The sequence below is a fragment of the Rhinichthys klamathensis genome, unplaced genomic scaffold (assembly GCF_029890125.1).
Source record: "Rhinichthys klamathensis goyatoka isolate OS25496 unplaced genomic scaffold, OSU_Roscu_1.1 h1tg000281l_1, whole genome shotgun sequence".
Taxonomy (NCBI): domain Eukaryota; kingdom Metazoa; phylum Chordata; class Actinopteri; order Cypriniformes; family Leuciscidae; genus Rhinichthys; species Rhinichthys klamathensis.
In genome coordinates this window covers 1,790,610-1,816,130 of record NW_026606800.1, presented here as the reverse complement: position 1 = coordinate 1,816,130, position 25,521 = coordinate 1,790,610, and the positions used below count along the sequence as shown (strand labels likewise).

The following is a 25,521-nucleotide window of genomic DNA, read 5'->3' as shown; positions in this document are numbered from 1 at the left end:
CGAGAAACAACAAACAAGAAGTGCGTTATAACTTCTGCATACATTAACTGATCTTGATGAAACTTCAGCAGTGTGATCGCTGTAAGAGGCCGATCACATGGATGTGACTATTGTGAGTCAAAGTTATAGCGCCACCAACTGGCAGCAGGAAGTGTGTCACTTTCTAAATGCTTTTGACAAAAGTGGGGGGGTTAGTTTTATCTACAGTAACAAAACTCGATATGTATATTGTACTCTTCGAGCCGGACAACTTTCTAATTTACCGTAATTAGCTACGACCAACAGGAAGTCAGATATTTTGGTTTGAATGTGGATTTCAGATTCTGAGTTTTTAGCTACTCCTCCTAAGTAGTTTATTTTATTCATGCCAAACTTTTTCAACATGATGAAAATACATTGAAGATGCTAAATTGTGAACAGATATTGAATATCTCAAACGGTTTTGCTATGGTTGAGGGATTCAAGTAATGTCAAAAAAAGAATCAGGGCATGTCTCATATCTTTCTAAAATGTAATTATACACCATTTATTTTTATATAAAATTATACAAATATTAGAACTAAACCCATTTTATTCCTTTTTTTCAATTTAAGAATTATTTTTAAGTTTAAAAACAGCCAGAATGGTTGTTTAGTCAAAAATAATAATAATCCAAATCATATATAGTGCTATACTGCCCTCTTGTGTTCAAAATCAGGTAGGCCTATTGAATTTATAAATATTTATATATTAGGGATGTTACTATGGGAATATTTTCCCACCGGTTAATCAACGTGTGATTGTGTAAACCAATTGTGTAAACCTCCCGCTGGGGGGTTTAAAAACACTAACTTGAAAGCGAAAGTATAATATGGACGTCCGCACAGACATTGAAATGGTGGCGCTCGAATGAATTCCTATGGAAGTAGAAATTAACTAAACGTTCGCTCTGTTCTGCTCGCTCGTCGCCATGGACGCGCACCATTATGAATGCCAGTGCAGCCGCATACTTTTTAGTGTCACTAAAATTAGTGCAATTTCGGGGGCCGATTGCTTGAATTGTGAGTTCAATAGTCTATTATTTTTCACGGAAAACACAACAATAAAAGAGTACAATGACAGATTCGCTTAAATAGGCGCTTTTACATAAAATAGCCTATTCCGTCATCATCTTTTCAGTCAGCTCTTCACTCTCGTGATTAATGAAATTTGACTCCTGTTGCTGATATTTGCTGCAACTTTCGTTCAGCTCACAATTTAGTAAGCAAACACGTTTCAAATGTGTTTTTATTTTATTTTTGTGTATGTGTGTGTATATGTATGTATATATATAAATATAGCTTATGTTTCAAATATGAGTTAATTAACAATCGTTGGAAAGAATGATACTTTTAAACATAACACTAAACCGTCATTAGGTGTCGCCAGGCGACCGTCTTAATGAGCGAGTCATTGATTCATTCGTTTGAACGACTGAGTCATTCATGAATGAGATAGATGTTTATGGATTGATTGGTCATTGAATCTTTGAGTCAACCGATTCGTTCAAAATGCTGAATCATTCAGTAATGAGAACGCGTTGCTGTGAGATGCGCGATGGTTCTGCTGTGATCTTTGTTTAACTATTTTCGCTGCTGAAACAGAAAAAAAGTCAATATTGCATGTAAAATGTAAGTGATTTGACTTGTGTGTGTGTGTGTGTGTGATTGTGTGTGTGATTGTGTCTGTTACAGTGATAAGAGTTTAACCCTTGTTAAACTTTAGGCCTTGTCTTTTTGGATATATATCTTTTTATATTAAAAAATAGTCATACAACCCATATATTTTAAATGTATTGTTTGCTTTAAATTACATTAAGATTGTATGTTTGGTAATTGAACCTGAATGAATTTTAAATGAATGTGCTATATTTCAGATCATATATTTGTTTTCCTTAAAATTTGAACTAACACTAACTTTATTCTCATCTGAATGATAGATTATTTATTTCTGTATAAAATAAAAACACATTTGATTTTTCTTTTTTAATCAATGTAGAATGTGTAACTGAAAAAATAAACAGATTAGGGCTCTGTTTGATGACAAGAAATGAAAACCAATGCGATATGATGAATGTCCAAAAGATGGCTCCCACAGACTGTTTTTAAATAGGATTGTTTGATATTTTTTGCTTTTAAACTGTGTGTGTGTGTGTGTGTGTAAGAGATTTTGGTTGGGTGACAGTTGTAGTTTACAGTTTGACAAGAGTTTATAGCTTGACAAAAGCACAATGTTGTGTTTTATTGCAAGTGTACACAAATATAAGTAAACACTTTGCAGTTTGAATAATGTCCTGTATGAACAAAAGGACGGAGTATGTTTTTATGTCTACATTGTTCAATTACGCCACACACACACACACACACACACAAACACACACACACACACACACACACACACACACACACACACACACACACACACAAACACTATTTTTCTAATCAGATCAGGCAAGTAATATTCTGTCTTGTCTCTTAAAAAAACAATATATATATATTTATGTATATATATATATATATATATATATATATATGTGTGTGTGTGTGTGTGTGTGTTTGTGTGTGTATATATATAAATATAGCTGCGAGCAGCGATGAAAGGGCCAAAGCCGGCGGCACCGCCACCCCGGTTATAGCGCCACCAACTGGCAGCAGGAAGTCTGTCACTTTCAAAAAGCTTTGAAATCACCTGATTGCTTCAAACTTCACTACTATGATGTAAACACACGGCAGATGTAGACCTGGATGTAGACCTGACCTTTCAGAAGGTTGCTCTCGCATACTTTGTGGTTGATATGTGCCCTCAATGCACACTTTTGCAGAGCCCACACTGATACAAGCTCTACAGCACACTTCTTTTCGACAGTCAAAGCAGGGTTACGTTTTTGCACGTCGTGCACAATAACCCTAAAGGCACCAGGGTGGCGGTGCCACCGGCTTTATATATATATATATATATATATATATATATATATATATATATATAAATATAGCTGCGAGCAGCGATGAAGGGCCAAAGCCGGTGGTACCGCCACCCCGGTGCCTTTAGGTAACTAAAGGCACCGGGGTTGCGGTGCCACCGGCTTGGGCCCGTAATCGCTGCTCGCAGCTATATTTATAATTTATGCTGTTAAGAGTGGAAATCAGTGTTTCATCTGAGCAATTACACAACATTTTAAGATAAAGAGGTGTTCTTTGGTTTTCAACCTCAAAAACTCACAGAATCAGACACTGCTGCTATTTATATAACACATTTTCCGTTATGAATAATGATACCACTTGGTTCGTTGGGTCGGATTGCTTTCTCACGCTCCAGGGTTTGTTTTCAATTGGGCCTAGATCACCTTGCTCAGGTGATCTCGGCGCGATTGTTTTGGTGCGGATCTGAACACGATTGGCATGTTCATATTTGCCTAAACGAACCGAATTAACGGAGAAAACGCAAAACTCCAAAGCGAGCCAGGTCTGAAACCTTACTTGTAATTGCATGGAAAAGAGCTTTAAAAACAGTGTTCAAAATTTCTGTCACACAGGTTTAGAATAACATGAACATAGTAAATGAAAGAGATTTATGTTGAATCGTGTTTTATTTTCCTCTGTTTCAGGCTCTGTTGGAGCAGGTGGTTGTGAAATGTGAGGGCTTCAGTGTGGATCATCTGGAGAGAGTTTACTCGGTGCTCAGCCAGTGTATTTACCAGCACCGCAGAGACTACGACAAGACCCATCTGATAGAGGTTGAGTGACACACACACACACACACGCAATATGGTGTTCAATGACTTTATGGCCCTACTGGTTGTGCAATTTATCAAATTACATGTGTGCTTCATGGGCACAAGCAAAAAGATTGGACATACCCATATTTAAGAGAGGCTTTTGTGTGGTAATTGTACCACATGATAGCATGCCACACACTTTCACTAGATAATATTTTACTAGCTTTATATGATTTGATATACATGTTGACACCACATTACAATCACAAAACAACAATAGCACTCATTATGTTTATTATTAAGGGAAAGGTGGTTATTTTTTTCGTTTTTTTTCCATTTCGTTCTTCCAGTTTATAGAAAAGTGAGGTATATGCGTTATTTTGAAGTGGTGATTGGCTGGATGGCCGTGGCTGGAGAGTACGCTTTTACGTCATCAGTATCACCGTATTATTCAAGAGAATAGACTAATTTAATCCAATCACTGCGCTGTATTACGCATGAGATCGCATAACAGCAGAGAATTCAAATGTGACAACAATTTTGCCGCTGTCCGTTCACCCCTGCCTGTTCAGCTTTGAGTTCGGACATGTGTGTTGTAAGTGTACGTTTCCAAAGTACAGTAGCAAAAGTGTTGTTTGCATTTCAGAACTGGAGATTGACTACCAACACATAGAAAATGTGACTAACAATATTTAATTTGTAACAACATGTTGAGCGCACATGGGAGCGGTTTCTGTGCGAAACGCCGCCATGAGTTTAACAACACTGGCAATGCGGATCACATATACAGACCGGAGCAAGCGTGTTTACGGACATATTTCACATACTCTCCTGCTCCAAACATGAACCCAGCACGTGTATGCGCACATACTTCATGAAGTCTTCTTCAAATGAAATATATATGTGCAAATAAGGACACTGATACAGCGGTACGTCTAATCATGAACGCGATGACTCAACGGATTAGATACACAGAAGACTAATGTAGACCAATAATTCTCATAAAATTATCCGCTCATATTTTAATATTAATTTGTCTGAGAAATAAGTGTGTTGCAGGTCTGTGTTTCTTTGGTTGTTTTCTCTCCTCTTCCCACCCTCTACACTCCCAATTTTCCACAGCTTTACACGTCCTTTTTTTGTTGTCTTTTTCAAAGCTGAGGTGTAAATGATCAGGCTAAAACAAGGGGGTTTCATGACACTTTAAATACGGGTTCACAATAAATGACTCTTTATTTTATTTTGTGTTCTGATTTCAAACTTATAAATAAATCAATTTTATTTGCCTATTAGGTTTTATATTTCTACAGTTTGTTTGATTGAATGGGCTTTTTTTTTTTAACTTTTGTGCTATAATTTTATTTTGTGTGCTTATTTCCAATTTATTTTATTTTATTGGGTTCTGAAGCAAAACCTGCTAAAAACACAGGATTAGACCATAAATATATTTGGCCTAAAAATGTTTTAGTACCTCTGTATTTTCGCTATAATGACTGTAAAATGATGACTGCATAGTTTTATCTTCAAATATTTGTAGTAATAATTGCTGACCCAGTATAATACAAAATAGAAAAAACCTTATTAACTAGTAGCTTTATCCTGTCTAATGACTCATAATGTTCAGTTCAGTCATGTGTCGTGTGTGTGACAGCGGCTCAGAGGAGATGGATACACAGTGATTGAACACGGCACACCGAACAGCTGCTGTGTGTCTAAATTACGCTGGCGCGCCAATGGTAGAGAGCTCTCGCACGTCCTCCTGGGAAATTATGTGCGCTGTTCTCAAATACAATAGTAATGGTAGCTGCCCAGCAGAAACAGATTAGAATTGCTCCAAGGAATTATGGCCGGCTTGACTGAAGGCTAATTTGCATGTTGTGTACCAATTCCTCTTTGAGAGCACCCTAATGGACTCGTATTTATTTATTCCAGGATGATTCGAGATCGAGACCATCTGGAAAAGCTGTATGTGTTTAGATTTTAATCCGCTGTTCTCTGTCAGATTGTTGGATCTTTTGCAGCCGGTGGACCGGAGCTGAGATCCACAGAGGATAGCAGAAATTGGACATGATTTTGTTAATTGTTCACGCATTGTCCTGTGCCGTATACTTTGACCTCAACCAGAATTACCATGTCAGATAAAGAGTTGTATTAAATCCATGTCTGTTTTTAAAGAACGTAAAGTGGAGTTCTAGCCATACACAACACAATGTCATAAAGTTGACGGCTTGATTATGGTTTTTTCCCCCATGCTATCTTAGCTCCGCCCACAGCGGAATCTCATTGGTCTAAAATTCTGCCTCTCATAGCTGTGTATTAAAGGTATAGTTCACCCAAAAATTAACGTTCTGCCATCATTAACTCACTCTCATGTCTATCAAAGCCTGTGTCATTTTGAAGTTGTAAAAGCACAAAAGAAAACTTGCTTATCTACCTTATTTTGCACTAAGCTATTTTCTGTGAATGTTCGAGACTTCCTGTTTCATTTGCCGCTATAGGTAAATAACTAGAAGAATAACAAAGTGCTGTAAACGGTAATCATCCAGGATTTTCACACTGCTTTTTTTCATAATGAAAGTTTCTATAGCTGTCGAGGAAGTCTGGATTATTTATGAACTATATCTTAATTTTAAGGTCTGTTTCTAACACAAAGTTATATGGACTACATTTATGGTGCTCCTTTTTGGAGCTTAACAACTTTTGGTCACATTTCACTTTGATTGTATGAAAGAGAGCAGCTCAAGATACAAAATGTCTCCTTTTGTGAAAGTCATACAGTTTTTGAAAGACATGTGGGTGATGACAGAATTTATATTTTGGGGGGAACTATCACTTTAAATGGCAATTATTTTTTGTATTTGTCACTGTTGTTAAAAAAAAAATTGGTTTTAAGATTTTATATTGGAAATGTCCCATCGTTAGGACATGTTATAAAAATAGTCCAAAAACTTCTTTCTAAACCCAACTCTGATAGCTTTGATTTAGTCCCTTTTTACATGAAATTACATTACATCCTTACATTTGACATGATGGTTTGAATTAGTCATGACATTTTATAGATATCATACCCATAATGCCATGCAGTAGATAAATCATTAAGGGTCCTAAATTAATATAAAAATAGACACTACCATTCTAAAGTTTGGAGTCAGTATTTTTTATTATAATATTTTAAATCAGCAAGGATGCATTAGATTTATCAAAAATGCTGTTCTTTTGAATATTCTATTCCTCAAAGAATATTGGAAAAAAAGGTTAAAAATTGTGCCGCTTAATATATTTGTGGAAACAGTTTTCAACATTAAAAATAATATTAAATGTTTCTTGAGCAGCATATTAGAATGATTTCTGAAGGATCATGTGACACTGAAGACTGGAGTAATGATGCTGATAAACATTCAGCTTTGACATCACAGGAATTAATTACATTTTAAAATATATTCAAATACAAAACATGTATTTAAATAATTAAACTGTAATCATTTCACAGTATTACGGTTTTTACTGTATTTCAAAAACTATAAATTCAAAAACGTAGAAAAAAATCTTATAGACCCCAAACTTTTGAATGGTAGTGTATAATGAAACATTATAATGTAATAAAAATGTTAAGTAATAATAAAAACAGTTTTATATGTTTATGTAGTTCTGTACAATAATATATCTAGTTCAAATAATGACCTACAGAAATGTACTTTTATGTCGTTCATCTTGGTTTCGTTTATACATTATCCATTAAAATAGTATATATAATGACATATATACATAGTTATACATGAATACAATGTATTCCTCTTTTTTTTTTTTTTTAAGAAATTCACATTTAACAAAACATGCCATTAATTTCTTTTATGTTTCTGTCTGTTGATTTGCAGGCGATGGAGAGGCAAGTTGAGCATTTTCGAAACATTCCTGTGATGAATAGAGGGCTTTCAGAGAGAAATGTGATTGGAGACTCTTTTGATAGAAGAGGGAGAGGCCAGCACTCTGAGGCGAGTCCTTAACATGGAGCAGGTCTGGACGCCTCGGTCTTGAAGGACAGCGGGAAGGGGGAAAAAGTGCAGACATTTGAAACAAAGGCGACCTTGGTGCTATCATCTCAGGTACCTGAAACAGAACCAAACACAAAAACTCCTGGAGGTTTCGTTTTTGCTTGTTTCTTTTTTGTAAACTCTCATACATGCCAATTGCCGATGATTGTTCCTGGTGCTATTGGGTGCTATTGTTTTTTTTTTTCATTTTTTTTTTTTTCATCTGCTGCTCCTTGTTCTCATAAATAAGCAAACAAAACACAAACAAACAGTACAAAATAAAAGATTGTGTGATGTCACAAAGCAACCTCAGCCTCTGTCTACTGGAAGCAAACACACACACACACACAGATTCTCACCAGCAGTGGAAAACTGTATACGGATGGTGTGATGCCCTACAGCTCGAGTCAGTTGGTCATTTAATGTGGAAATAAACTACATCGCCCTCTTTCTACATCCAACCCCCCCGAGCATCGTTCCACTCCTGTGATGTCACACCTTGTCACCATTGAGATTATCAACACTTTTTAGCCACATAGATATTCCCGCTGGAAAAAAAAAACATCAACACATTTTGTAGGGACGTCTAGTGACAAGTTGTTTTCTACTGGATGTTAATTGTAAGTTTTGCAAGGCCTCTGTGTATTGTAAACCAACTTTTCCCTGTGAACAATGAGACTGTGTTCTCCTATTCCGACTATAATTTTTATATTAACAAACAAAAAAATAAATGGACAGATTTTGGTTCAAATAGATTCTTTAGGAGAGGAATAGTAGTATTTTAGACCCCTCACATATTTCTCCCCTAGGAGTAGCTCATGGGCTTTAGCGTTTGTTTAATTTATTTTGGCATTTTCTGGTTTACTGGATTTCCGAGTAGATTATCTGGAGATTGCACTGCCTAGCGTGTGCCTTAAACTTTGAAATAGTATCTCACAGGCTATCGGTGCTTGTAGACAAGCCACAGGGCTACAAACCCTTTCCCGATGTTTTAAGAGACTTCGATACAAATATGTGGTGTATGTTGTAATTAATTGTTTGCCAATCTCTTCTCAAGTCACCAACTCAAACATCTTCATGGTTTGTGGGTTGCTCCATCAAACAATGAGGCTTTCATTTTCCATCCATTTATATTGTAACATCACAAATATCAGCTGTTTTGATGTGCAAATCGTTGAAGCTACAATGGCAGTCTAGGCAGTGCTGAATTTTTGAACGTAAAGCATTACTATATTTTTTTGTTTGCCCTTTTATAGTGTTTCCATTGTGCTAACTGTCTAATATTGTGCTAAATCCTTGGTTCTTAGCTGTTGCATTAATATCTCGATTTCGGTGTTGTGTAAGTATCATTAACTCCCCCTCTCAAACGTGTGTTAACTCTCAGCTTTCGACGCTTTGTAAAGAACGTTGATCCAGGTTCAAGAGTCGCTGTGACCTTGTCTCGGATTCGGTGCTATAAACGAAATGGAAAAAAGAGGAGAAAAAACACTTTTTAAGACATATGCAAAAGAAAGGGAAAAAAAACTAGAAGTTAGCTTTGGACTACTGCAGTGTGTGTGTGTGAGAGACAGAAGCACAGCTACCTCAGCAAGTTGAAGAGACAAAAGTAATGACCTGTTTACTGACTAACAGTATTTGTCGACCTCTGTAATATCACTGCGCCCTTCAGAAATTCAAGCTACGGTACCGGACCACCTCTCCGACATGAGCACGTCATGTGGCTGCTGCGGTAATCCTCGGGTTTGTTTCTTAGTGTTTCATTTTTGGGTTGTCCTGCTTTTGAGCCGAGAAAAGAAATGGCATTGTAATATCGGTGAAATGTTACATACTGTTTTTCTACATGTGCATCCCATGATTTTTATATCAGTGGCCATGTTTCTACCTTCAGTCCGTCTCATGTTTTTTTAATTTCCCTCAAACTTCGCGGTCGCATTTTCCTTAGTGCTATTGCCTGTCCATTTGTTATTTATTAAATTATTAGACATGATCAACATTTCGTTCAACCAAAACTAATTGGAAACATTGTTACACGAAATTTCTGCTGAGACACGATGTAGCACATTTTTGTAGCAGGTGTTGCACGACGTTCAGAAACGGGGGTTACTGGTCTCAGGTCTCTGCTGCATTAATATTTATTCCATAAGGGTGGATATGATGGTGGTTAGGCTTCTTTTTCCATTTTCAAATATTACTGTAGAGGATGAAGGGGAAGTTCATGTGGCTGATGTGTGTTTTCGGGTCCCTCTCCATCACCTGTAGTATCATCAACATGCTGAATTGGTGGAGCATGGAAGAAACTACTGTAATGCTGACCACGTGTGCTTATCACACAAATGTGTCTGGAAAAAACAAGATTCAGTTGATGCCCTATTTGCATAGCTATTTGATTGCATAATGTAATTGGCCCTGAATCGAAATCAAATCTTGGTCAGCACATTATGTGGAAAGGAAATGTCACATTTCGAAGCACCACTAATATATTTTTTAGAGAATCAACTCTTAAATCCTGCATTAAAAATGTTACAATGTGGGCATGAAAGTCTATGTAGTTTGACTAAAGTTCTTTACCTTTAGTTGACCAGAGTTTAATTCAGATTGTTTAACTGAAAGTAGGAAGTCCATAGAACAATAGCATGTAGGTAAATATGACCCACTAAACCCAGTTGTGTTCAGTTTTGATAAGTTCAGAAGTTTAAGTCAATGCTTTATGTTGGAGAAGTTTATCTTGTTTGCAAATAATGGTTTATGTTTAGTTAATGTAGATGTATACCCCTTTAAGGATTTACAAGGTTGAGGGAATGTTATTTTTTTTTTAGTTGTACCAGAATTAGTTCCTTTTGTATGTACTTTTATGAAGCAAATCAAAATCACACATATTGTTCTGTCCTTCCTTGCAGTCCTTCTTTTGTGAAATGATATATTTACTGTAATTTCTGAAATAAACTGCTGTGATATACTTGAATAAAAAGGTGCAAATTGAACTTTCTCTAGGTGTTTTCATTTTAATCGGAGTCCTGTCTTGAGTTGTAATGAGGGTTACAGCACATTTTGAACCGTGTGCCGTGTTCATAAATTGGAAAGTTTAAATCGGATATAACAAAACAGTAAGTGTAAGTTTGACCAATAAAAAAGCACATTTGCATTCACATATTACATTTGTTGACTTCCAAAAGCCTCCAGCTTTTGCAATAAGTCTCTGGCTTCACTCATTTATAAAAAAAAAAAATGTTTTTTTTATCATAAAATGTTATGGAAAAGACAGTACCTTCTATAATGAATTGAGATTTAATCAGTAAGTTGCTTTTCATAAGGGCATGCTCTAAACGTTAGCCACAAATGACAACATTAAAGGGCTAGTTCACCCAAAAGTGATCCATCCATCATAAAAGTAATCCATACGGCTCCAGTGGGTTAATAAATGCCTTATAAAGGGATGCATTTTTGCCAGAAAAATATATGACTGATGAAGAAAATTAAATAACTGTTTAGCTGAAAGAAGAAAGTCATATACATCTAGGATGGCTTGAGGGTGAGTAAACTATGGGATAATTTTCATTTTTGGGTGAACTAACCCTTAAAGGACATTTCTTGGTCAGCTCTATGTAAATGAGCGATACGTAAATGACCAGTCAACATGTTTCTTTAGAATTCTGGATATGTATTTCAGCATTAATAACGTAAATTGTTCCGATAGGGTACAGATTTACAGACATTGTTCAATCCATTGAATTTTTCTAAAAACATTTATACACAATTTTCATTGGTTTTTAAAATATACATATCTTCCGTATAATACAAAGTTTCTCCTTCCATCTTGCTCCATATCTGTATTCTGCCATGGCTGCAGGCTCGTGGATTGGAATAAAACGAGGATTAAAAACCCACAAATAAAAGGTAGAATGATTTTCACAGAACAAAATGAAACAAAACTCCTTTGGGCATCACAGGTTCTGGTGTTTTGTGCTTTGGAGTCCAGGAGGGCCTTCGTTCTATCCCGTCTCGGTTGCGTGACCCTCGCTGGAGGGCTACATGACTAGCCTTTAGCTTCTTGCTGAAGTCCCTTTACGATGCAACTGATCTTTATATGCGACACAATCCCATTTTCTCATCTCATGACATGACTACCAATGTGACGGGAACCTTCTCAAAGAAACATGATGTGGGAGAAGAACAACTCAAACATTGAAGAGGGAATATTAAAAAATGCATTTGGCTGACCTAGAATGTCGTTCCAATGGCACGACACCTGAGGGGGAGCTACGCTACGGATCCTTTGCTAAATCTTGACCACGATGGTCCGACCGCGTTCCACCCAGGTTGGCTGGCTGGAGCTCGATGGGCTGTTTTAGGCCAGTTCGTGACATTAGACTAGTCCAGAGTCAAACTTGTCCTCAGCCACTCTGAATGTACTTCTTTATAACCACGCATCCGTGTCTGAAAAGCGGACACGGCAGATTCTGCAGCAGCGTCCACGTGTTTGTGCAAGGGTCGAAGGTCTCCATGTTGCCCAGCGCTGGTCCCTCGCTGCTCACAATCCCTCCCGTTGCATAGATCTTCCCGTCTAGGATCGCCGCACTGGGGGAGGAAGAGCAAGAGACCGTTTCCCTTTCATTTATGCTACACCATTTGTAATGTGGAACATCGTTTATTGCATGGCGTAGCGCAATCTACTGTTCATTAGACCAACCTGCAGAACTGCCTGGAGTGATTCATGTTGGGGCCGGCTTTGATGTTGCCCTTGTCTGGGTCGTAGATAGTGGTGGCTCGGGCGTAGGCTCCTCCCAGGATGAAGATAAAACCATTGAGGCTCACAGCGGGAGCGTACTTGTTATCTAAATAAGCCCAAAAGGAGCACAGGAGGAAAGAGAACAACAGATAGAAGTTACTTCTCTGATGTATGTTCCAGTCACAGATGCATTTCTTCCCTGGAATAATGCCGTTATGTTGGCATTATCATGGGTCTGCTTACACATTGTGCCCAATGAAAGATCTATTGTGCTTTTAGGAGCTACAAGTAAATCATACGGCATCTAAATTCCATTCAGCACGACGACTTCATAATGTTCTTTCGGAAGATTCCTGTGAAACGGTAGATAATGAACGAGGACTACCATACTGTGTGGTTCCTATGTGACGTCGTAAGTATGCAATCTTACGAAATAGGGTTTGAAGCACCATTGGCAATGCATTTATGGTTTTCTCTGCCTCTTTATGCCACATTCCATTTCCCACATCCCTATATCCTTTATGCTTTACGTTATTAAGCGGAGAATGACAAATTATGGCATACAGATATATGGCACCTGTTCCACCTAATGATTCCAAACAGAGGAAATTACCTCTGTAATACCCGCAGACCCTTCACAACGTGACAGGTTTTACTCACTCTATCCTCCTTCACACGGGGTAAATGGCCAAGAAACAGAAATAATCACATCTTTTCATGAGCAGGCAAATGACTGACAGGCCAACGCGTGGTCGTGAACACGGAAAAGGTCGTCGAGCCGAATGCAAGAGAGGCTATCAGGCTTTGCTTTCTGACACAAATTGTCTCCCAAACGATTACAGCTGGGCCAATTTATTACACCTATGAATAATTCACGTGGCTTCGTTCAAGGTTTTTTTGTTTTGTTCCCCCCGCACCTTCGACTGATGCTCCTCGCTTGAGAAGCCGAGCACAGAAGCGATCTGTAAAACAGCCGCTGGATTTAATGGTTGAAAAGGAAGTGTGAGATGGGCTCTCGCTTGGCGGCGTGAATGCCAGACGCTTCTCATTAAAAACCCCGTCGCTCGACTTTGAGTGACGGTCTAGATAACTCCCTCTTTTTATAGCACTCCAACCAGCATCAGTCACAGCAAGCGTTGTCGAATTGATCGGCGGCATAACCCAGGGGGAGGTGTCGTCTTCTGTGACAAGAGCACAGTTCTGGCGCCCCCCCCCCCCCCCCCCCCTCGAACACGTCTTTATTCCCCTCACAAAACGACTGCTTTTGTGCCGAGTCACTTCATCTACACTCCCTGAATGCTTTGTTTGCATCATAAGCGCATGCATCTCGCAAGCAGTTTGAGTTGCCGGCGGCGGCTAAGTCCTAATCTCACGCAGTCTGTTTATCTGTTTGTCGTCTCGTTTTCTAACCCAACGCTGATGCTATCAGCAGAGCTCATTGTTGGGTTTGGCCCACGTTCTGCCTGCCGCTGCTACTCGAGGGGCTCGAACGTCACGCCAAAGCTCGGTCTGCTGCTTTAATGCTGAAATCCTGCCACCGGCAAGACGTCTCAAGGTTTCGATCAAATGGGGGACCTGTATCTGGCACAATGGAGACATGAGGGATTCAGCTTTTTGAGAGTGAAACAAGACAACAACAACAGTTCGTGCCACCAATTTGCAGAGGTGTCTCGCTCAATTTTCGGGAGAGGCAAAACGCGGCAGAGAAAAGCCATTAAAAACGAAAGAAATGGGAAAGGAGTCGTTTGAATAGCTAGATTCCCAGAGAGCTGGGTCGAAAATGGGGCGAGGACATCGGCAACAACCTTCGGTACTCAATAAACAAGCTGAAGCGTTTAATGTGAGACTACTTCAGTCAAACCCATCTCACACTGCCTTTTCACTCGGATGGGTGTCTCAAAGTGCTGCTTGGCCAATTGACATGCTTTGAGCATGTTTTTATAAACACTGGCTCCCCTTTCCCACTGGTAGTTTAGAGACCTAAGGGATGTTTGTAGACGAGGCAGCTCGAGGCGGCCCGACACGCTCTGACTGAGCACTAGCAGAGCCCAGTCGCGAGCCGGTTCAGTGATAACTCATCAGACTGTCCAGAGGCTCCCTGAATCACTTTTTAATGTGCCTGTACACTAAAGACGCCCTGCAATCTTGTGCAATTTGTACAAGCAATTGTTTGCAATCAATTCTCCACAGTCCACGTGGCTTCATGCGCTTCCAGTGGCACTTTGCCTGCTCGACCTTCACTGACAGCTTGTCTTGTTGGCACTGGCTGTTTGCTCAGAAGTGTTTACTACTGACTGCAGGTCTTCGAACAACAGAATCACACTGGGACTTTGAGGAAATGAACCTCTTAAAAGCCTTTAGCATGAGGTCATTGACTGTGGACATGGCAGGGGAAATATGAACGGCACTCTCTCACTCTGGGTAAAAAAGGCCGAAAGGAACATTACACAAAGACTTACAGGCCTGTCAATCAGTGAGGTACAGCCAAAAGCTATTGCTGCCAGGAAACATGTAGTCTTACTCACAATGGGTAACACTTTATAAAGTATGAAAATACAATTATTATAGATATGCTTATAAATCAAGAATAAAGCATTTATAGCTGAATTGATAAACTGCTTATTATTGTCTAGTAATGCTTTATAAATGATGAATTGACTGTTTACTAATGCTTAACTATTGCATGCAGTTATTATAAAGCGCTACCGAAATGGTAAATACGGTAACACTTTACAATAAGGTTCATTAGTTAACATTAGTTAATGTATTAACTAGCATGTACTAACAATGAGCAATACATTTGGTACAGTATTTATTAATCTTTGTTAATATTAGTTAATAAAAATACAGCTGTACATTAGATCACAATGCATTAACTAATGTTAACAAATACAACCTTTGATTTTAATAATGTATTAGTAAATGTTGAGAAGATTAATATTTACAAAGAATAATAAATGCTGAAGAAGTATTGTTCATTCTTAGTTCATGTTGACTAAGGTAGTTAACTAATGTTATATATTATATATGTAGACTTCAGATGCAAAAGCCAGCCTATAAGTCCGTCTAACGTTTTTCTTTAATATTAACATTTTTATCAGGCTCCTATGTATAGGTTTCTACATAAGTACCGGCATTTCTGAATAAGCTGAGGCTGGATTTAGTGAGTTTGAAGTGAAAGTATTTGATGAATGTATACTATGTGCAGAGAGCATTCACTCAATATTATTAGCTCATTTTTGACAGAGGCGGCTTTTTGAGGCTTTGCATCCGACGTCATATATATATATATATGAAAAATGTTAAATGTATTAGTGTATGAAGAAATTAAAGTGAACAGATTAATAAATGGATTAAAAGCATTGCTGTTCACTATTGTTTCACATTAGCTATTGTATTAAATATATTTGAACGTATACAACCTTATTGTACAGTATTACCACTGCATCTCCAGTGCCAGTAAATATACAATTGAGTACAATGGATGTTAAAGGTCTAATTTTAATTAGCAATTTCATATGATCTCAAAACAGTGATGAACAATCATTACAACTATTAGAGATGAGCATGGGAGGACGAGGATCTCTGATTAAAGGTTGGACAAATGAAGAATAATCCATGTTTATCTAGGTTCCACGTACTGCATGCAACTTAATTTAATTACCAAGTTAATGTAGTTTATGAAATGGCTTTTATGATGCCATAGCACGGCAATCGCTGAGCTAATTGAAGCCTGAAAACCTCCTACTGCAAGTAAAGATGTTGAGTCCCACTCTGCCATATCAGTCCTGCTGTTCTTCTGCTACGATTGAGCCCGTGAGCAAAGCAAACTACCTCATAAAAGCCTTTCAGGAAGCCAGACCACATACGCAGAACCACCTTCTAGTGCCATGTTGACAAATACTTGTTTTTAAATTGTCTTTGGGTGGAAATTCAGATGCACAAATGAACAATTTCCATTAGTAAATTCCTGTTGCTCAAATGATCTACTTACCGATCATGGGGGACTCTATAAAGCTCCAGGTGTTGGTCTGCGGGACGTAAGACTGCAGGACACCAGCTGAGCGTCCTGCCTCGTTCACACCGCCGAACACGAAGATCTTTCGTCCGCATACGGTGGCAGCTGCCGAATGAACAGGCTTGGGAAGCGGCGACACCGTCTCCCACTGATTTGTGATGGTGTCGTACCTGAAGGAAACAGAAGGGACGCGTTGCTGATATTGGTATAGTTTTAGTACCAACAGACATTTTTCACAATGTGTCCCAAAAAGGCCCAGGATTAGCAGATGTAGAGTGCTTTATCGTGAACAGGACGCATATAAAAACAACACTATATGCAAGGTTTCTGTCTCTCTCTCATGAACCATTTCAGTTGTATCTGGCTCTTGGTGATTGTATGGCCATCTGTTGCTATATGCAAGAGATTGACCATGAATTTTCTTAATGATTTTTCCTGGGGTATGTTGGGATGTGTACTGTCATATCTTTCCCCAAACCTCCCCATTACATGGCTCAGGACACTCTCTCTCTCACACACACACACACACACACACACACACACACACACACCTATGGATAATTTAGTGTCTCCATCCATTTCACCTAAACTGAATTTTGGGTGGAAACCGGAGCACCCTGAGGAAACCCAAGCCGACACATTGAGAACATGTTAACTCCACACAGAAAGGCCGGGACTCGAACCGGAGACCTTCTTGCTGTGAGCCACTGTAAGATGGCGAGTTACACACTGCAACTGCATGATATCAGCAGGGTTGTGCAAAATTCAGAATTGAATTTGGAAGATTTAGCTCTCTTTCAATTCATCAGTGTGAATTCGTGAACTGGGTTGAATTGAAATTTGAATTGGATTGCAATTAAAATAAATGCATTCTGGGAAAATGAAGTGCTTTTCCACCCTGGTCAACAAATTTTGAGTAAATAGAAATAGAAATTATATATTTATCAGAAGTTAAATAAAAAATTATTCAACAGAAGTTTATCTATCAATTATAAATATGATGGAATTTATCAACAGAAGTTAATGCTAATTTATTAAGAAAGGATGAAATATATAGGCTAAATAGGTGGTATTTCAAACATCTATCTATCCACCCATCTAAACATTGGCAACATTCAAACTGCATTTCTAGTTAAAAACTAGTTCATCAATGTGAATTTCAATTCATTTTGATTCTATTCCAACCCGATCTCACTGCAATTTGTATGTATTTTACAAGGTGGCTAATTCGTACAAATTCGACCTCACTCTTACGAATTTGTACGATTTTTGCTAAATCGTACATATTTGACCAGTTGCCTAATTCGTATGAATGACCTACCCCTGACCCCGCCCCTAAATCACTAAGGTTTAGACAAATTAGCCACCTTTTACTCACAGTGTTGCCAACTTAGTGCCTTTGTCGCTATTTTTAGCGACTTTTCAGACCCCTTCAGCGAAATTTTTTCAAAAAAGCGACTAGCGACAATTTTAGCGACTTTTTGGACAAACCTCAGTAACCTCCAAATGGTGCCAGTACTGTCCTGGGAGCGCGAGGTCTTGCTTTCTCCCTGTCGTCACTCTCTCTAGCTGCGTCGCCCCTGTTCAGTGAATGTCTGAGAGGAGATCGCGGCCGCTGACAGACGCGAATGAGCAGTGTTTTTCCACGGACTTATCACTTATCTGCTTTTCTTTTGTTTTATATTTAAAGAATTTAGTTTGACCATTTTCATTTTATTTATTTTCTTGTGCTTATTACTTGTAACACTCACTATCACAGAGCTTAGTTCATCCGGTTCCCTAACTCTCTCAATTCAGATAATGTTCCACATAGGCCTATAAAAAATTTAATCATTCACTATATTATAGCTACTCGTTCTATTGTCTGACAACAACAAAATAGGAAATGAGAACAGCTTTATTTGACATTCGGCTATATTATATTGAATAGAGCATTAATTTAGAGAGAAAACGCACTAGGCTGACAGAACGCAAGTACGATGCGATGACGTAATTAATATGCTAATTGACGTATGACGTCATCTAGCGACATTTAGCGACTTTTAGGGAAGGCGTTAGCTACTTTCCTTTGAAAATAGTTGGCAACACGGTTTACTCACTCGTACAAATTTGTATGAATTGCTCGTGAGATAGTGTTGTTCTATTCACATTCGAAAGCAATTCTGCATCCTCTTTGCAACCTCGATTCAAACTTAAGTTCAATTTAAAATCCATTCAGTTTGGAATGTTGCACAAGCCTTGATATCATGAAATGTCTAATGAAACGGCCCTTCTGTCAATGAGTCACGCACATTTCCACGTACAACCCAGCAGAGCCCTCCGACCATACGGTGGAACGCGGTTCCTCGTGTCACGAGCTGCCATGAGACGCATGAACAGAGAGCAGTCCAGCTGGAGAGCTCATCCTCAGCTATTGTTCTCAGGACCAGTAATCAGGCCTCCGTCGCTCCTAATAGCTCTCGCTGACAACTGTGAGAAGATCCAGCAACACGTGCTTCAGCTTCAGCCTGCTGGGGTGATGCCACTGAAAAGGTCACCGCGACCGGCTGAGTCAGCTTCAGGGAACGTCTCGAGAACAGTTGCTGAGACTAGTATCGGACAATCGTATAGGAAAATGCTTTAGCTCTTGATTAACTACGCAATGAATCAAACATCTGAGGACATGGAACACAATTATGAAGCGAATGTAACTGATTACTAACCGCAGATACTTTCTGTATGATAAATGCTTGAACAGCTTTGCCAATATTTCAATTCACTGCAGGCAACATTATAGTGGAGGTATAAAGATGATGAGAAAAAGAATCCAGCAGACAGGAAGAGAAGCCTTGGGCTACAAATACATTAGCACCAGCTAGCACAAATCGACTGAGACCGCCACAGTCATCAAATAATGCAAAAAGCCTGCAAGTAATGACAAGCGACTCAACTATCTTGAGTTTACCTCTGACAAGTTTTACTTTTTAAGTGCACACTTCAATAAGATTATTGTCTCCAGTGTTTTGACACACAAAAAAAACTGCTTTTTGTGGTTTGTTTTGTCCCATCAGTCTTATTTATTGTCTGGGAGTAACTATTGTAGTTGCTGAACATTTGTTATATATGTCTGCACTGTTGTGTTTTTACTCCATTACCTCCCTGAAATGAGTAAAAAATGATAATAAAATAATTACCATAACATCAACTTTGAGTCCTTGAATATTGTACACCTTTTTACACCAATTTTGTAAGGCATTGGATGTATAAATCTAATGTTTTCCCATGTTAGAACAATTAGAAATGTTTGACAGACTATTATCTATCATAATAAGAAAACACCAAAAGTAGCTAGTTTAAAACACATCAAATGTCTCTATAAACCCTTAAAAGGAGATTTTTGGCCTGTCCCACGCCAGACGCCTTGACCTTCTCAACTACAATTAAACCAATGTTTTTTTTTACAGTGCCCTTGTTATATGTTACTCAATACTTTAATATATAATTACAATTACAATGACACCTTAAAATAAAGTGTAACCCAATCTTCATGTCAGATACATTTTTTTTTAAATAATACATTTCACTTAATTTGATTTACCAATAGCAATAACATAATAAATAATAGCAATAATGAATTGCCATTGAATGAATGTCATTTCTTAATTTCTACACAAATTCTACAGTAGTGCTGACATAAAACAGCTCATATGATTGGTTTAGTTGGACCTCATGAGGGTTGATGATCACCTCAAGCACCTCATTTCATTAACAATCTGTTTTAAAAAAGAGTTTTGGGCTCTATTTTTGTAGTTTATTCATGGAAAGAAAAAAAGTCCTCTGAAGAAATTAAGTCTCTTATACTCACCAAGGCTGCATTTATTTGATTGTGAAAAACACAGGTGAAACTCGAAAAATTTGAATATCGTGAAAAAGTTTTCATAGCTGTAAGCCATAATCATCAAAATTATAACAAATAAAGGCTTGGAATATCTCACTTTGCATGTAATGAGTCTATATAATATATTAGTTTCACCTTTTAAGTTGAATTACTGAAATAAATGAACTTTTGCACGATATTCGAATTTTTCGAGTTTCACCCGTAGTTGAAATATAATCCAAGTTAAACACTGTATTGATCAGCTTCATAGCTCGACCTTTACAGGCCTGTGCGCTATAGAGACGACTATGAAGGGAAAGCAATGATAGTGAGGTGGAGTGAACAAGGTATGAAGCACATAATGAGACCATATCCACTATCGATGTTATCCGGTTGGATGCGCCGGGCCCGACCGGCATATAGAGGCGATCTGTTCTCTATGATGATATCATCAGTGCTCCTGTAATTATAAGAGCTACTGTACTGTGACCCACATTCACCCCCTCACAATCCACACTCTCTATTTAATCACATGAGAGCCGAAGGGGAGGGAGAGGATCTGATTGGCTGCTTTGATAACCTGTGGGCCACAGGGAACCAGCGAGTATAGTCGGAGGAAGACGGTGATACGCATCCAGTGTTGAGGGCTGTTCAGAAACATGAATAGAAAATCTCCTCATGCTCGCTCTGATAAAGCCAGTGACTTTAAATTACGGCGAAAGTGTGGGACGGCACTTCTGAGCTTCTTCCTTCCTTGACAAACCAGCTTATCTCTCGCCCCTCTCAGGTGTTTTCACACAACACGGTTTCAGTCAAGGGTCAAGTTCATTCCCCTTGCCATGCCAGCGGCATAAACACGCTAACGGTTTCCATTGCACAATGAGGACTGGAATACGGGTCGAGAGTGTGGATACGTCAAGAGTGTCTGTTGTGCAGCGTTAACCAAATGATCTGTGTCAGATTCTACACATCAATCATCATAACCGCTCCTTGAAATCTCTCCAGTGCCGGACACACACCTGCAACTTGCAAATTGAATTCTTTGTTAATGTGCCATGGTGATACATTTCATTAGCCTGTTGGAGGTAAAAGTTTATTGTGATGATCAGTAGTAGTGTTTGCCAAGCTGAGCACCCTCATAAGGTTAACAACTCCTATCTCATCCTGTACTATTTTGTGGGACATAAATGATACCTTGCTTATGCAGCTTTAGTAAGAAACCACACAGAACACCTGCAACACTCAAGAAAGATCAGTGTTATTTTAGTGTTGTTTGTATGTTAGTATGGTATTTCTATATATATACTAGGGGTGTAACGATACACGTATTCGTATTGAACCGTTCGGTACGAGGCTTTCGGTTCGGTTTTCGGTACGCATTTTTAAACCGAACGGTTCGTTGGACCATTTTTCCTGCCGACCAAAATTTCGTTATTTCAAATGTAGGCGCGTCACGCGTGGCAAGCGCGCTCATAATGTGCGTGACCACAACATTGCCCAACATCAAATGGCAAATGTAATGCAAGCGGAATGAAACTGAGCTACTCGTTATTGTGTGGTTGACGGACCGTTTATCAGTTTGGACCAATGCAGCGCGAGCCGATCTTAATCATCAGCACTGTTACTACACAGCCAAATCCAGTAAAGAAAGCATTTGAATTCGCCACTGAAGTAATAACATCGCTGCGAGATCTAACGTTAGTGAGAAACATTCACATTCACATTCACACTCCGTTATTAACGGATCAAACAGCGCTGACGTGGAAACCAGGAAGAGACATTGTGCCAAGAATGAACTATCCAGTGTCCACAGATCAGCAACATTCACCATGGATTTACTGTAGTAACACTACTAACTAACCATGGAAGTTTGGCAGGAATAGTAGGCTATAATGCTTTCAAGTAACATCACGTCGGTTTTATTTTGACATTATGAATACAATTGCTGCCCTCAAATGTTAATCTGAACTAAAATAAACCTTTGTTTATAACTACTACAATATTACATTTCATTTAGTCCAAGGAGCTGTTTTGTTTTATAAGCTCCTAAGAAAAGTCAAGTATAGCTCCATCATTGCTCAAAGTAAAAAAATATCATACTTTATGATGTAAGTTTTAATAAAAATCTAATTAAAAAAATTAAATCAAGGAAATTTCTCTGGCATTTCTTTCTTTTGGCTGTATCGAAAACGTACCGAACCGTGACAAAAGTGTATCGTATCGAAACAAACCGTGAATTTTGTGAACCGTTACACCCCTAATATATACATATATATATATATATATATTAACTATTTTAAAAGGTACACTAAGTAACTTTTGTCCCTCTAGCAAATAAAAAAAACTGCATGAATTTTGTGGAAGAACATTGTTTTGGTTGTGCTTCGGCTCTGTGTGACTGTGGGGATGAATATGGTTATCCTGTTGCTCATAAAACATTCACTATAGGCTTAAGAGATAGAACCAGTTGTCTCAAGCTGACTAGCTGAAGACGTTACTGTAGCTTTAGCTATTACTAGGCAGTATTTCCTTGAAAATAAATTCCAGAACAGTGCTACAACAATCATAATGAAATGACCCTTCACAATAGATAATCCTTTACAGTCAACTCTGTTAGAGAGCTACATATGGCAATTTATCTGTTGGATAAAATACCTCTCTCACCTGTTGAGTAATAATAACGGCATCTCCGCAACATTTCACCTCAGTTCTCGCCATCTCCGAAAAGCCAAGGTAATGTTGATTCTTGTTTTATTACGAGCTGTCACTTTCTCTTTTTGCCAGCAGACTCTCCTCTGTTTAGCGTTTGTTTAAAACATGTGATTCCCCGGAGGTGGGAGATTTAGCTGCTCAATGTCAAGCTCTCTCACTCATTGTGACAACTAACTAACCTATACCACTCCCACACCAGACACGCGTCAGAGTAGCCGGAACAACTTTTCTCTATTTACGGATATGACGAGACACACGGGCGAGTGGCGCATGTACGCAATTTCCAACGAAAACCATCCTTACAGGTCTAAAATATAAACACTTATAATAGGCTACCATAGTGAAATTAGGGTGAGATAACAACACGTTTTGAAAGAAGGAATGATGATGTAAAACAAAAACACGTTACACAGTGTGCCTTTAACAATAATAACACGGCTTAACATCAACAGAACACTTTGACATCTGCATTGCAACACTTGAAACCACACTCTCTAGTGGGAACTTTAATTAATAATTATTTACATATTTCATATTACTGCTGTTGCCATTTTATAAAAGAAATGAGCCCTGAGAGGCCATTATAATGATTTTACAGCATTTAAGAGCTTTCTCAGCTTCACGACATGCCTAATTACACTCCTTTTCAGAGGCAAAGTCACTGTAACACTGTCTCTCCTTTATTGCTTTAATCCACATATATTCATGTAGGATTCAATACATTTAATAGTTTAAAAACTATTTCATTTACAATAAGAATGTTTCTTTTTCATTTAGACAATAAAAGCAGGATGCATCTTAACTTGCCAAGGATAACACAGTCTTCTTTTCATTGTGGTCTTTGTTATTATAAAATATGTTATTATAATATCTGGCATGTAATAAATAAATAAACAGACAGGAAACACGTTAAACTGCATCATAAAACAAGTTTGTCTAACAAAAACATTTTTATATTTTAATTTATATTAGTCTTTCATCAGAGATTAAGTTTTGTGAATATATAAAACCACTTTTTTGCACTTGTGGATTTTCATAAAAAGTATTATTTGTAGCATACAATTTTTATTTCCTCATTTTAATCTGCGTTATTCATTTGAAGTCTAACATTTCTTCTTAAATCAACTTTCCAACTTAGTTTTAGTGAGCAATAAACCCTGCTCTGTGCACGGAAACTCTGCAGGCGTCCAACAACTACTCTTAGCTCTATTCTGAGAGGTAAATGCATTAAAATAGATGTGTGTTTTTTGAAAAGAAGACTTTGATGCCAGAATAAGACATACTCTCACCTTTGTGGCCCGTCACAATAAATAAGCAGCATATGACGGACTTAATTTGCCGCCTGAATCTTGTTTCACGCAGGCTAAAGCGGTTTGTAATTGAGGTTACGGCCCCACACAGAGACATCACTGACGGCTTCTGCTTCACGCTGGATGTTCCTCACACGTACACGCCGCTGCAATTAAACTTGTGTATTTTTTATTTCAAGGTAATCAGCACAGGAAATGGGTTACGCATTAGCGCTCCTGCACAGGAAATGGGTTACGCATTAGCGTTCCTGCAGTGAAATGCTGTAATACGAAAGCATTTGGATACAGTGATGTCACAATCTCAGCGTGATTTATTGCGAAATCTTGCAGCGTTGTGTAAACAAGCCAGATGATTTCTCTCTTTTTTAATTGTTTCTGCTAAGAACGTCTTGTAAACCAGGAGGGGAAACGCTGGGTTGCACCAGAGCTCTCTGACAGGCTTGCCTGCATTAGAAAGCAGCGGACGTTTACAGTTACAAACGCTGTACCTGTCACCGGGATCAGAGGTTAATTGTCCGGGGACACTGCGGGATGACAGCAACGATCTTCAGCCACAGTTGTACTTCTTGGAGAATAGACTTGCCAATTCTCTTTGGAAAAGAGGTGACCTTTGCTTCTTGAGGTCTTTATAAAGGTCATCCAATTGGACATGTGGTCCAGTTTGTCAGTTTTGAGGAACTGCTGCGATACGAGCTACTGTATAAAGGATCTAAGAAACATGAATGCCAGGCCTTGCTAGATATGCAATTGCTTCTAGGATGTTTGATCTGACTACAATATTGATCAAAAATTACAAACATCCAAAAATAATAGCTAACCCATGTGGGTAAAAACCCACACTCATCAGAGCTCTGTTATCACTTCACTTGTTATTCTGATATAATTAAATAAATTAATATTTCTAACTGCATTTAGTACAACCTGCATTTTAGTTAACTGTTACTAAAACCAAAATATGTATCAAAATACATATCTAAAATATGTAAACATGCATAGCAGAATAATTAAAAAAGGGAAAAAATATATGTTCAAGAATCATTTTGGAATCAGATCCTGACTCTTGGAATGGGATCAAATCAAAAGGTACCAAAACAAACTAAACAGAAATATGTCCATAAGATAAAAATGAATGAAT

General features: G+C 38.3%; 2 protein-coding genes across 4 annotated transcripts in view; one reads left to right on the top strand and one right to left on the bottom strand.

Moving 5' to 3' along the window:
- atad2b (ATPase family AAA domain containing 2B) overlaps nucleotides 1-8,076 on the top strand; it is a 106,503-nt gene extending 98,427 nt beyond the window's left edge. For both annotated transcript variants that reach the window (XM_056269247.1, XM_056269246.1), the window contains exons 27-28: nucleotides 3,623-3,751; nucleotides 7,609-8,076. In XM_056269247.1, the coding sequence (XP_056125222.1) occupies nucleotides 3,623-3,751; nucleotides 7,609-7,737 (258 nt within the window). In that variant the 3' untranslated portion in view covers nucleotides 7,738-8,076. The remainder of the gene's footprint in view (nucleotides 1-3,622; nucleotides 3,752-7,608) is intronic.
- A 3,319-nt stretch (nucleotides 8,077-11,395) lies between these two features.
- The window catches only part of LOC130103166 (kelch-like protein 29), a 305,231-nt gene continuing 291,105 nt past the window's right edge, over nucleotides 11,396-25,521 (bottom strand). For both annotated transcript variants that reach the window (XM_056269368.1, XM_056269369.1), the window contains 3 exons: nucleotides 16,485-16,678; nucleotides 12,452-12,596; nucleotides 11,396-12,339 (listed from right to left, as the gene is read on the bottom strand). In XM_056269368.1, coding sequence (XP_056125343.1) covers nucleotides 12,156-12,339; nucleotides 12,452-12,596; nucleotides 16,485-16,678 — 523 coding nt within the window. In that variant the 3' untranslated portion in view covers nucleotides 11,396-12,155. The remainder of the gene's footprint in view (nucleotides 12,340-12,451; nucleotides 12,597-16,484; nucleotides 16,679-25,521) is intronic.